The sequence below is a fragment of the Marmota flaviventris genome, chromosome 5 (assembly GCF_047511675.1).
Source record: "Marmota flaviventris isolate mMarFla1 chromosome 5, mMarFla1.hap1, whole genome shotgun sequence".
Lineage (NCBI taxonomy): Eukaryota > Metazoa > Chordata > Mammalia > Rodentia > Sciuridae > Marmota > Marmota flaviventris.
Window position 1 is genome coordinate 39055466 of NC_092502.1, and position 13222 is coordinate 39068687.

Here is a 13222-nt window from a genome sequence, read left to right on the forward strand (position 1 = left end):
GAGAGGACTCAGAGGCCGACCTCCAGGGAGACAAACTCTGGCTGGGAGCGGAGCCAGGACCAGCCGTAGGGCTCCGAGGGGGCGGAGTCGGGCTGTGGGTAGAGCCGACTCGAGGGCGGGGCCTCGGGGGCACCGAGCCGGGCTGTGGGCGGGGCTCCGAGGGGACGGCTCTGCGCTCCAGGCGGGGCTGCCCGGGCGCCGGGGGCGGTCCCTGCGGGGCGGGCGGGGTCGGCCGGCGCTCTGTGTGGCCGCGGCCATGAAGCCGCAGCCGCCGGGCTAGGCCCGCGGCGGCTCGAGCCCAGGGCGGCCCGCTGGGGGCTGGGCCCGCTCGCCGGCTCCGGTTCCCGGGCCGGAGGGTGGCCGCTCACCATGCCCGGCAAGCACCAGCACTTCCAGGAACCCGAGGTCGGCTGCTGCGGGAAATACTTCCTGTTTGGCTTCAACATTGTCTTTTGGGTGAGCACGGGGTCGGCTTCGGGCCCTGTGCTGGGCTTGTGGAAGGAGGTCCAGTCCCCTACTGGGGGAGGCCACTCCCTGCTCCGAGAGCTCGCGGCTCAGACCGTCCCCGTCTCCTTCCTCTCACCCCGGCTCCGAGTCCTCGGACCACCCGAGCGAGCCCCGAGAGGCCTGGATTGCTGGGGGGCGGGACCCTCCGCAGCGGGGCACGGAGTCTCCCGGTGTGACCCCAAGGCCCAGCGGCGGAAGAAGTGTTTGCCTCCAGACCCCAGGGCCATGCTGTACGTGGGTTGGCCCCTCTCTTGCCCCACCCCCTTGTGGGGAGAAGAATCCCTCCCTGGATTTGTTGGAGGGGACAGTCTGGCCTGTCCTCCCCTCCTAGCTCCTCCAGCACCGGGGATGGATGCCTCGCCCTAGGCTTCCGCAAAGTGGGGTGGGTCACAGCCCTCTCCCTACCACAGCGGGTAACAGGAGGCAGGCGGGCAAGGGCAATAGCCGAGTCCTCAGCTGCAGAGTGAGGAATCTCCCCTCTTCGGAGTCCGGGTGCTATCCCTGGGGAACGGAATGCAGCATTCCACAGCTGACCAGGCTCGCAAGCCGCTTTGCCCCTGCTCACAGAAGGGAGCTGCTTGTGCCTCTCCCAGAGTGGCATCTGTGCCCCTGGCCCTGCCGAGTCATCTTTCCTTTCTCCCTCCCCCATCCCATGTCCAAAGCTGCCACCTCTGCAGTCTGTTTCCCAAGCCTTGTGTCAGAATGTCAGGCCTTGTCACTTGTGGTCAGTAGGATTCAGTGGCACCGTCTTTGACCCACGTGATGCTGAAGCTTGCCTCTCTGGTGGATGTCCTTCACTGGTGCTCAACTCTGGAGGTTGTGGGCAGTGTGCAGGGAGCACTGGTCAGGGTCAGGAGGCCTGGGTATAGGAGGCTTAGCTGGGAGGCCTTAGGTAAGTCGCCTCTCCTTTCTGAGTCTCAGCTTTCCAGCCAAGGAGCGTGTGATTTGAAGTTTGCCCCCTAGGTTAAATGAGTTTTAATGAGTTGTGTTCTCTCGACTGCCTTATTGCTCATATTTTGTAGATGGGGTAACTGATGGAATAGACATAGAAAGGTTAAGTCATTTATCTATGGTCACATAGCCAACTAAGGTGACAGCTGAGTAGCAGTAGGTGCTGGTGAGGGAGAGTAGTGAACAAGAGGTAACCCCCAGTGTCAAGGAGGAGAGGTAGGAGAGACCCAGCTTTGTTCTGGGGGCCTGGGCAGGGGATTGAGGATGAGTTGAGCATTTGGATTTTGTGTTAGGGCAGCATAGAGTAGTAAGGGCTTCATGGTGGGATTAATGGTCTGACCTGACTTGTACTGAAACAACTATGTCTGACTTGGAGGGGCAGGCCCTGGAGGTGGGGAAGACAGAGAGGCGGCCTGGGACATAGCTTCATAGCTGGCAGACCGGAGAGGGGCAGTGGCATTGGGAAAGGTGGAGAAAGCTCCAAGAAGAGCCCAAGGCTGAATTGACAGGACTGGGCCACTTGTGAGGGAGGGGATGGATTTCAGCTTTGGTTCAAGGTGGCCCAAGGGAGATGCCTATGAAACAGGCCCAGAGACTTTTTTCTTTTTTGGCTCTGGTAATGGAACCCAAGGCTTCATGCATACAAGATAAGTGCTTTACCACTGAGCTACATTCCAGCCTTTATTTGTTTTATTTTTAAAAATTTTTGATGTCAAGCAGATCTGGTGTTGCCATGCTTGGAATCTTCTCATTGTTTTTCACTGTTCTAGAATACAGCTGATAGCCAGTTGTCATGGTGCATGCCTGTAAACCTAGCAACTCGGGAGGTGGAGGCAGGAGGATGTCTTGCCTCAGCAACTTAGCAAGGCCCTATGCAACTTAGTGAGACCATGTCTCAAAAATAAAAAAGGACTGGAGATGTACTCACTGGTAAAGTACCCCTGGGTTCAATCCCCAGTACCTACTACCACTAATAGCCCACATTTTTGTTCTGTGGCTTTCAGTGCCCTGTGGCTTCTGGCTTTGGCACCCTTCAGCATCACCACACATGATCTTACTCAGGCCTTTGCCGAGCCCTCTGACTGGAATACTCTCTTCCCTTCAAACATCATTCAAACCTCAGCTAATGTGCCCCTGTCCCTCTAGTCATCTAAAGCATGCCTAGAGCCCTCGGTCACTCCAGTTTGCATCCCCTGGTCTGATTTTCTTGAAAGGATCTGTGGGTACCTGACATGTCTTTGTTTGCTCACGTCTCTTTCTCCCTCATGGCGTAAGCTTCATGAGGGCTGAGAGCTTGTCTGTTCTGTTGGTGGGTGTATTCCCAGCACTTGGAACAGTGCCTGGACACCGAGGTGTTTGCAGCAGGAAGTTTGAACATAGGGGTCTGAAACCTGGGAGAAGTTCGTGTGGAGCTCTGGGGATGCCAGTGTTATGGAAGGGTGGGAAATGGGTATGAGGAGGAAGAAGGGTGGAAGGCTAAGTTTGGACTCTTGGGGGCATGGCTGTATGTATGGGGTAGGGGAAGGCAGAGAGTCCTGGGAAGGAGTCTGAGAAGAAGCAGTGGAGGAAGGGGGTTGAGTTAACCAAGGAGTGCTTTAGGAGAGAGAAAGTGTTGGCTGGTCCCCAGTCCAAAAGCTGGGGGCTGGTTAAGTGTGGTGAGGCAGAAGAGGTAATATTTGCTTGCACATCTTTGGACCCAGTGTGGAGGAGGGAAGGAAAGATGTTTCCAGAGAGAGTACAGTAGTGGGTGGAACCTACTGTCAGAGAAGGGAAGGGTGGTCAGGGGTTCCTTTGACATTTTGTCAGGCCCTTTGAGAAAATGAGAAGGCCACAGAGCAGTGGCTGTCTCTGTACTCTCTGGTGGAGTCTCCTGAATCTGGATGTCTAGGGACTTACCCAGGATCAGGCATGACAGAGTGGTTGACCTTAACTTTCAGAGCTCTTTCCAGTGAGGAATTGAGGCAGGTGGTGGGAAAGATGAGGGTGGTGCCAGGGGCTGTCTAGGTGGACATAGCTGGTATTAAGAAGGCCCAGGCAGAGCTGTGGTGAGATGTTTCCTAGGGGTAGGCTGGGGCCCCTTAGCAGGACCCTACTCTGCACTGAGATTCCTCATCATTTGGGAGTTACTGGTTGTGAGTTTTGGACACTCTCATCATAAGATGCTGGGGTGTAGTTTGGTGCTTGAGAGCTTGCTCAATATGTGCAAGGCCCTGGGGTCAATCCCCAGCACTGCCAAAAGCAACAATAAAAAACCCATGATGGGAGATGACCTGGAAGCTATGGAGGAGGGTCAGATGGCAGACTCAGGGCTGCAGGGCTGCAGGAAGGCTGGGTTTGGGAATGGGCAGAGAGGAGGCTAGGGGGGTGGCGCTGCAGCATGGGCCTGGGATACGAGCAGGGGCTCAGTAAGCTGCTCTTGCTTCTGGGCAGAAGTATATGTTCTACTTTAAAGTTCCAGGAAGGGACTCCTGAGGTCCTTCTTGAGGCTATGGGTGGCTTCAATCCTTCACGCTATCCTGTGGGGAAGAAACACTGAGATGTGGCCTTGGGAAGGTGGATAGGACTCTAGATTCCATTCACAGCCCGAGTCCCTCTTTCTCCCCTAGCTTCCTGAAGGCTCCTGAGTACTAGGGAAGGATGAGTGAGTGTCCTGGTGCTAATGTCCACCCCTGAGCTCTCTGCTGTTGGTTTTGCAGGTTCTGGGAGCCCTGTTCCTGGCCATTGGCCTCTGGGCCTGGGGTGAGAAGGTAAGGTATTGGGGTAGGGTTTGGGACTGCCCTTGGGGTGAGGCTGTGGGAAGACCAGCCTCTCATACCTGCCTCTTCTCCCCCTGCACAGGGAGTTCTCTCGAATATCTCAGCGCTGACAGATCTGGGAGGTCTCGACCCAGTATGGCTGTTTGTGGTGGTTGGAGGTGTCATGTCTGTGCTGGGTTTTGCAGGCTGCATTGGAGCCCTCAGGGAGAACACCTTCCTGCTCAAGTTTGTAAGTGTCCCCATCCATTGGAGACCCAGCCTCTTCCCATCTGGTCCTTGCAGTATAGTTGGTGCTTAGTAACAGGTAGCTTTGTTGTTATGCTATTGTCATCATTAGATTCATGTGGTCTATATTTGTTAGGATTCTTTTTGTTGTTAAGTGCCCACAATCCAGTGGCCTCAGCATGAAAGTGTATTTATCGGCTCATGTGAAAAACAGCAACAACAAAAAACAAACCAGGGGTATGCTGTTCACAGGTCACTTAGCCAGGTCTCTGTTGGTTCCATTCCCTGTGGGTGGAAAGAAACTCAGGAATAGGTGCTGGCTTCACCCTGACCTTCCAGGAACTCCTACTGGAGGCTCTGGGTACTCTTCTCTCAACTCCTCTCTGAGTGCTTCAATTGTATGTCCTTGGCTCTGATTGGCTGTCTCTGGACCAATCCCTATGGGCTAGGAGGAGGTAGTGCTCTGATTGGTGGGATGGTGGCACTGTCCAGTTCAGTATCTGGGCAAAGCCCAGTTCAGTGTCCCCGGAGTCAGAAGAGAGCTGGAGCTGGCTCCATTTGAAACCTAGAACTGATCTTATACACGAGGGTGATTTTTCAGGAAAGCAAGTGTAATTACCAAAGGATGGGTAGGTAATGATGGCACTGTCTTTTACCATCCTAAAACTACACTAAGGGGGTAGGGGTGGAGCTCAGTGGCAGAGCGCTTGCTAAGGGTGCATGAGTCCCTGGATTCTTTCACCAGCACCAAAAACAAAACAGAACACCCCCTCCAAAAAAAAAAAAAAAAAAAAAAAAACCCAAAACCTCTCTGCCAATATCACTGCCTTCCTGTAATTTGCCAAAATGACAAACCCAAAGGGAAAGAGAGGAACCCGCTGTTCTCTAGGCCTTTTAGGAAACACGGAGTCGTTCCTTTGGCCATATGTATGTGAATCTACAAGAACTGTGATATTGTGAACATTAAGGGAGTGGATACTGTTCAAAAACGAATGCCCTACAAATGTTACCATGACAGAACTGGAAGAGTCTACAGTGTTACCCAGCATGCTGTTGGCATTATTGTAAACAAGCAAGTTAAGGGCAAGATTCTTGCCAGGAGAATTAATGTGCATATTGAACATATTAAGCACTCTTAAAAGCCAAGACAGCTTCCTGAAATGTGTGAAGGAAAATGATCAGAAAAAGAAGGAAGCCAAAGAGAAAGTTACCAGGGTTCAGCTGAAGTGCCAGCCTGCCCCACCCAGAGACACAAACTTTGTGAGAACCAGTGGAAACTAGACTGAACTGCTGGAACCTATGAATTCATGTCATAATAGATGAGGGGGGAAAAGAAAGTACTGAGGACTATTTTTTTTTTTAAAGTAAACAGTACTAAAATAATGGAGGATGGGGACTGGGGACTCTGGGGATTCTGGGTTCCCTTGAGTTTTGGTGGTAGAACTCTTCCCCCTGGCAACCTCAGAGCCCTGCATCTCTGACCCCCACCATATGTGTGTCCCCAATCCAGTTCTCTGTGTTCCTCGGCCTCATCTTCTTCCTGGAGCTGGCAACAGGGATCCTAGCCTTTGTCTTCAAGGACTGGATTCGAGACCAGCTCAACCTCTTCATCAACAATAACGTCAAGGCCTACCGGGATGACATTGACCTCCAGAACCTCATTGACTTTGCTCAGGAATATGTGAGTGCAATATCCAGCATGGGTCAAATGAAGGAGGTGCCTGATGGGCACAAAGAGAGAGGGTGCAAGTTCTCTGTGTGATAGGACTGCCCCCCACTGATCCAGGCCAACACACCCCAGGGAGGAGACCCAGGAGTGCCCCATCCCATTAGAAGCCAGTTTCTGATGATCCCTGTAGGACACAGATTTGGGAAACAGAGACCAGAGGGTCACAACTGGCAGCTTTCAGTTCAGGGCTTATGACACACTTAAATGGGGGAAATTTGACATTAAAATATTGACTTTCTCTTCTACTGACTCTTGAGCTCAAAGTATCAGTCAGGACTACTTGCTACTACCACCTTTAATGGAAGAGGGGCTGTGTTTGCCACTGATCCTAGCACTTGTGTTTTGTTACACCTGTCAATCTTCTCTCATTTATATCATACTCACATTACTTAAAGTTGGAGATACAGTCTGAGAAATGCATTGCTAGGTGATTTCATCATTGTGCAAACATCACAGACTGTACTTACCTAAACCTAGAAGGTCCACACAGATCAACTTGACATGGCCTCTTGATATAAACAAGAGACTGAGTGAACACAGATGGGTTATGCTGATGCTAGTGTAATATGGTATAGTATTTTTCAGCGATTTTTTTTTTTTTTTTTTTTTTGAGATGAGGTCTTGCTGTTTTGCCCAGAGTGGCCTCAAATTCCTGGTAATCTTCCTGCCTCAGCCTCACAAGTAGCTGGGGCTACAGGTGTATGCCACTACACCCATCTTTAAACTTTTTTTTTTTTTTAAATACATAGAAGGAATCGGCTCTAAAATAATGATAGTATAGTCAATACGTAAACCAATAACATAGTTGTTTATTGCCACTACCAAGTAGTATGTGCTGTACTTTTATATGACTGACAGTGCAGCTGTCAGTGAACTATGTTCAGCTTCTGAACATAGTTTGAGATCCCCACTGCAGCCCTGTTCTCACTTGCAAACTTAAGCCCTGTAGGGAAGCAGCCAGAAAACAGTTCCCAAAATCTTAGATGCCTCCCACTTGCATGTTCTTGTCCACTCACACCCACACACAGTCACACACTCACAGTCACCTGATCACACCCACTTACACAGTCACATGTCCTTGATGCCATCTACCACCAAGAGTCAGCTCTGGGACCCAGAAATGGACTGGAGCTGGTGCCTTCCTCGAGGAGCTCAACCTAATGCAGAGGCAGACATGTAGGCAGGGAGCTGCAGTGGGATTCATTTGTTCAATCAGCACAGAATTGTGAAGGGTGCACCCTGTGCCAGGCCCTGGGCCAGGTGCTGGGAATTCAGTGGTGAAGAAAGATGGAACTTGTCCCCTTGGGAATGGCGTCAGGAGAGACCGATGATAATAAGCAAAACAGGTGCGTGTGTGTGTGTGTGTGTGTGTGAGAGAGAGAGAGAGAGAGAAAGAGAGAGAGAGAAATCATGGTAAGGGCTAAAAACGAGAAGGGTGAAGAGAAAACCTCTGAATGGTGACCTGGAAGCCTCTCTGTGAAGAAGCAGCGGTGTGGAGAGTGGGGACTGTTGTCCTGCAGCAGGGACAGCAGGCACCGAGCCAGTGAGAGGGCACAGGTGCAGGCTAAGCTGTGCCCTGAGACCTGCACACACACAGCCACATGGCCCTGCCTCACTCCTGTGGCTTTGCCCTTGGGGCCTGCCTGTGTGCCCCTGAGCTGGTCCCTCACCTGCCTTTGAGCCCCAGCCTTTGTGGGTGGCTTTCCTGTGGCACATGTTGTCTGCTTTCAATTGAGTGCAGGGCCCTGGCTCAGCCGCCAGATGGTGGGCTCTTGGGTTATTGCAGGCCTCGCACTGGCCATTGCCCCTGCCTAGGGGGCAGTGTGGAATGTTCTAGGAGAGGGGATGGGGCCTCGGGGTGATGCCAGCAGGTGATAATGAAGTGGAAACAGTGTGTGTGTGTGGGAGGGCTGGGCAGGATTCCTCCCCTGTCCTTGCACCATAAAAAGAGAACTTTGTCAAATCTCTGGAGCAAATGTGGCGAGATCCAGTGCAGTTCAGTGGATCAGGGTGCCTCTGTCGCAGGGGGCTTGGTCCAGCTCCTGTCTTAGGGCAATTCAGAAGAAGCCATGATCCTCAAGCTCCCTCCCTTCCTTTCTCCAGCCTCTTAGGTTAGGGGGACAAGCTGAGGGCCCCCTTCCCTGTACCCCATGACTCCCACCAGCCTGGAGCTCTAGGCTTCTGTCCACTCTGATCCCTGTGGATCCTAGCCTGTCTACTGTGGGGGTGGGGAGGTGCCCACTTGCCTGGCTGTCTCTAGACCCCTTCCTACCCAGCCTTGTCTCCCTGTGGCCTGGGCTTCTTATCCCCAAACAGAACCAGGCACCCAGGGTGGGCCTGGCTCCCAGCCATGGGCCTGGCTCACCTGGGCTCTCCTCTGCCCCACAGTGGTCTTGCTGCGGAGCCCGAGGGCCCAACGACTGGAACCTCAATATATATTTCAACTGCACTGACTTGAACCCAAGCCGGGAGCGCTGCGGGGTCCCCTTCTCCTGCTGCGTCAGGGACCCTGCGGTGAGTGGGGCTGGAGGAGGGGTGGGGGCGTTACAGGGTACAGACCCTGTCTGAGAAAAACCCACCCTAGGGCCCCACCTGGCTCTGCCTTGCCCTGGGGATGTGGGTATTGGGGGAGGTCACTTCACTGGGGCAGTTGGTGCTGGTCACTGAGGCCTGCTGGGGCTGGGCCTTTCCCCACTTCAGCAAAACCTGTGTCTGATTTTACCAAGACGGTAACAGAAGGAACCTGGAGGGTAGGGACTGGTCCTGGGGCCTTCCTGCAGCCTGTATTACTATACACAGCTCCGGGGACCAGCTGAAGGCTGCCTGGGGCTGGCATCACACTCGGTCACAGGTGTGTGTGGAAGGGGTCTCCCTAGCCATAGCCGCCACCACCCCACCAGGCCAGCAGGCCAGTATGACCAGGGGCAGGCAAGGGGTCTGGGGTGGGAGGTTCTGACCCCTTATGGCTTTGTTCAGAGCAGAAATTTCTCACAGTGACATGCATGCGGTAGAAGTTCATCTGTGACCCCAAGGACCAGGTGTCTCTTCATTCTTATAAAACTCAAGGAGACAGGATTCCAGATAAATGGGCTGCAGCCACACGCCCTGGTGTCTGGGAGAGAGGCAAAGGTGCCGGGGGAGCCTTGCTTCAGTGTGGTGTGCCATGGCACAATCCCTGGTTTCGTTTGCTTCCTTGAGAAAGAGAGACCATTGTTTTGCTTGGGCACCACGGGCCCCTGTGGGATGGATGCCCCTTACTGAGGCACTAATGGCTTGTTTCCCCTCAGGAGGATGTCCTCAACACTCAGTGTGGCTACGATGTCCGGCTCAAACTGGTGAGATGGTTGGGGACAGGGCTGGGATCAGGTGGGGACACTGAAAAGCCTCAGGAATTCTATGGGACTAGGGGGGTACCGGAAATCCTGGACACCAGGGCATGGTACTGAGGGGACTGGGCCTGTGAGCTCTGCATGGGTGGCGTTGCTCATTTCACCTCTCTGTGGACCTGCTATGTGGCCAGCTTTTCCCTAGACTTAGAGATTCAGTGCTGATAAGACAGAGTCCCTGTGCTTGTGGAGGGAGAAAGGCACCAAGCTCATGGATACATAAGACAGTCATGTGCCAATTTTGGCTGAGAAGCTGGAAGGTGAGGGGAGAGGGGCTGGGTGCTCAGGAAAGGCCTGTCTCCAGAAGAGGCATCCATGTTGAGACCTCATGGGAGAGCCGGGGAGGCAGAGACCCTGCAGCAGAGCTCCGGGGAGCAGGTGCTGCAGGCCAGGGACCTGGGGCAGGGATGAATTTCGCAGGCTGAAGGAAGGAGGGGCGAGGGGCGGAGGTGAGGCTGAGTGGCAGGCAGGCCAAGCCTGGTTTCTGTGTGCCGTTAGGAGCTGGAGCAGCAGGGCTCCATCCACACCAAAGGCTGTGTGGGCCAGTTTGAGAAGTGGCTGCAGGACAACCTGATCGTTGTGGCTGGCGTCTTTGTGGGCATCGCCCTCCTCCAGGTACTGCCATAGCCCCACGTGCCCCTCCCCTTGCCCAGTACCTGCTGCCCCTCCCTCACCTGCCCTCTGTCTTACAGATCTTTGGCATCTGCCTCGCCCAGAACCTCGTGAGTGACATCAAAGCAGTGAAGGCTAACTGGTGAGGCTGCTGCGGGACATGGCTACATGCCTGGCCTACCAGGCCTCTGGTGGGGACCCCCAGGACCCTCCTACTGTATGGGCAAGGCCACAGGAGGTTTCTACTTGGACCTGAGCCCCAAAGATTTTTGTGAGCTGGGTTGCACTGTCTGCCCACAGAGAAGGCCATTTTGGCTCTACTTGGGCTGCTTGTCTTACAGCTCTGTACGTGGAGGGTGTGCATTTGTATTTGTGCACAGGGAAGCCACCATGTGTGGGTGCTGGCATAGTGGGCTCTCCAAGGGACTAGGAAGGGTGCAGTCAAGGGGGTGCAGGCCAGATCAGTGGGAGGTGCTGCTGTGGTACTCTGTGTGCCTGCTCCAACCCACGCTGGGACACACGTCTCTGTGCATGATTGTGTGGGGTGGGCTTTGGGGCGTTGCCCGGGCCACTGCCTCACCCAATTCCAGAGTGCTCTTCTCTACTAGCTATGCTCTTAAGCCTGCCAGGAGCCCACCTTGGCCTCAGTGTCTGACTCTGAAATGGGTCCAAGAATTTTCTTTCTCTCACTTGCCTCTCAGGATCAAACATGATGATGGCTACAAACTACTCAGATAAAACTTTGAAAACCACTGGCTTGTGCCCACCAACTTGGAGGTTCTGTCAGCTGTGGGACCTCAACAGAGCTCTCCAGTGAGGGCCTTTGGCCCAGACCCAACCTCTCTACAAGGTGTCTTTGGCCTGGGTAGTTTGTGCATTTGAGACAACCTTTAAAAATTGGTACATTTCACATAAAAGTCCAGATTCCTTGCTTCTCTTGAAGAATGACCATTGGGCCACACCAGCTCTTCAGTGGCAGCATTACCTGGGACATAAAGCTTCCTTGGTCACTGAGGTCCCGCCTGGCCTATTCTCACCTAAGTGCCCTGCCTCACCCCCAGTAGGCTGGGAGTTGGCTTCCCCTGCCTCTGGATTATTCCCTGAAAATGTCACAAAGCTACTGTGGCCAAGATTCCAGCAAAGCACAGGGATATGAAGAACCGCGATGCTGGACCCCATCCCGCAGAGGGTCTACCTGGAAGGAGTCTGGCCCTGCTGGGGACTGAGGTGGGTGAGAGAATGCCCAGGGAATGGCTGAGTGGTGGGATGGGAGTCAAGAAGATTTTGCAAAGGAAGCAACTGGAAGCCCAAAATATGGCCCCATGGAGTTGAAAGGAACCTGTTTTGGGGTTGGTTCCTGGGCTTGGAATCGGGTTTGAAAATCTTCCCTGTTGCCTGCAGAGCTATCTGGTGGCCACCAGAGGGCGCTCCAGCACAGCATTCCGTGGGTCTGGCTTCTTCCTCTCGCAACCTCGCTCACCCCAATGGAGCCAAGGGCCTACCCTGCTTATTAGTGCTTCCAGGCTTGCAGATTTGAAAACCTTTAAAGAAGCAAACTAGCTCAGGCTTGGGAAGTCTGCCTCTTATGTGAAGGGGTGTGTGTGGAATGACTCTGCCGTACCCCTTCCTGGGCCACAGATGAAGAGGGGGAGGTGGCAGGCTAGTACAGAGGTCTGGATTTCAGAGGCCCTCGGGCCTGGTGGGTTATACAAGTGAGTGAAGATGGTTTTAGAGTCTGAGGCCTGCTTCAGTCTGACTTGACCACCTGAAGACCAGACACAGAGACATTGTACTTTGTGACAAGAGGAACGTTTGTGCAGTCCAGTTGAAAATGGCAACTTGCCTTGGAGAACAGTATGTCATGGGGGCTGTGGCAAAATACAGGTCTTCATCTTAAGGTGGTAGCTGCTATTCAGTTGTGGCTGGCTCCTGTGATATGGGAGCCGGCAGAAATACAGAGAAGCCACAAACCCAGATTTTGATGTGAGATAGTCTGGATTTTAAGTTGTTGGCAACTAGTTAAAAAAATCAACTCTGTAAGCCAAACAAACAGCATAGGGCCCAACTTTGGTCTCTGTGCCACCGTAGATCCCTTGGGGACAGTCCCCACTGGGGCCTGGCTGCTTAGCCATTCAGGTGTGCTGGGAGCTGCTATCATGCAGCAGGTGTGAGGCACACACCCAGCACTGTTGTTCACCGCGCAGGCTGGACGGGGCCCCAGGGTTCCTGACAGGCATTGACTGGGTGTTTTGTTCATGCTACAATAAATGCAGCTCAAAATACTCTGTGTGTGCCTTGCATTTTCTAATTTCAAATGTCTTTGCTTTCATTTTCTTCCGCAAATCTCACAACACCCTTGTGAGGTGAAGTTTCTTTTCCTGATGAGGAAACTGGGACTCGAGGGGGAGGAAGGTCATGCAGAACACACATCGGGGAGGAGGCACAAGCTCTGACCTCGAGCCAGAGGTTTGCACCACACCCATCATGCCTTCTTGGTACATCTAGGTGAAACCTGTGTACAGAGTATCCACCACCAAGGGCTGTAACGAAACCCTCATCTCCTAAGGGGAGTAGGACATTTACTTTAGATGCTGGATACCCAGAGAAGAGAGAAGGGCAAGGTCCCTACCTTGTGCTGCTGTCTCATGGGGGAGAGAAAACAAGAGGGCCCACAGTTTGGTTAGTAATATGTGCTGTGAAGAAAATAAGTGATTGCCAGCGAGCCTGGGAGGGGCCGGGGGAGGAGGCACCATCTCTGAGAAGCTCTGGGGGAAGTGTTCTAATTTTGGTACCAGCTTCCACAGAGTCCCTGAAGCCATGGTGGGCTTGTGTAAGAGAGCCGGGAGAGGGGGGAGTGGATGAGGGAGAGAGGGAAGTGGTGGAGCCAGGATATCTGGAGACAGGATTGGCAAGATGGGGTGGTAATGCTGGGTAGGACTGGTGCCCTGGCTGGGCCCAGAGTTCTCCAAAGCTCAGTTACTACAAGACATCCATTCTTCATCCACCTGTCGAGCTATTCATCCACCCACTCGCCTGTCCACGTACCTGTCCATCTA

General features: G+C 53.4%; 1 protein-coding gene and 1 pseudogene across 1 annotated transcript; both read left to right on the forward strand.

Moving 5' to 3' along the window:
* The first annotated feature begins 239 nt into the window (after window positions 1–239).
* On the forward strand, window positions 240–12448 carry Tspan17 (tetraspanin 17). The gene is made up of 9 exons (XM_027941036.3): window positions 240–456; window positions 4155–4205; window positions 4297–4443; window positions 5950–6120; window positions 8557–8682; window positions 9456–9503; window positions 10053–10169; window positions 10247–10308; window positions 10868–12448. The coding sequence occupies exons 1-9, from the start codon at window positions 370–372 to the stop codon at window positions 10902–10904; spliced, it is 846 nt and encodes a 281-aa protein (XP_027796837.1). The 5' UTR covers window positions 240–369; the 3' UTR covers window positions 10905–12448.
* LOC114097185 (large ribosomal subunit protein eL21-like) lies at window positions 5228–5762 on the forward strand (annotated as a pseudogene).
* Window positions 12449–13222: the final 774 nt, after the last annotated feature.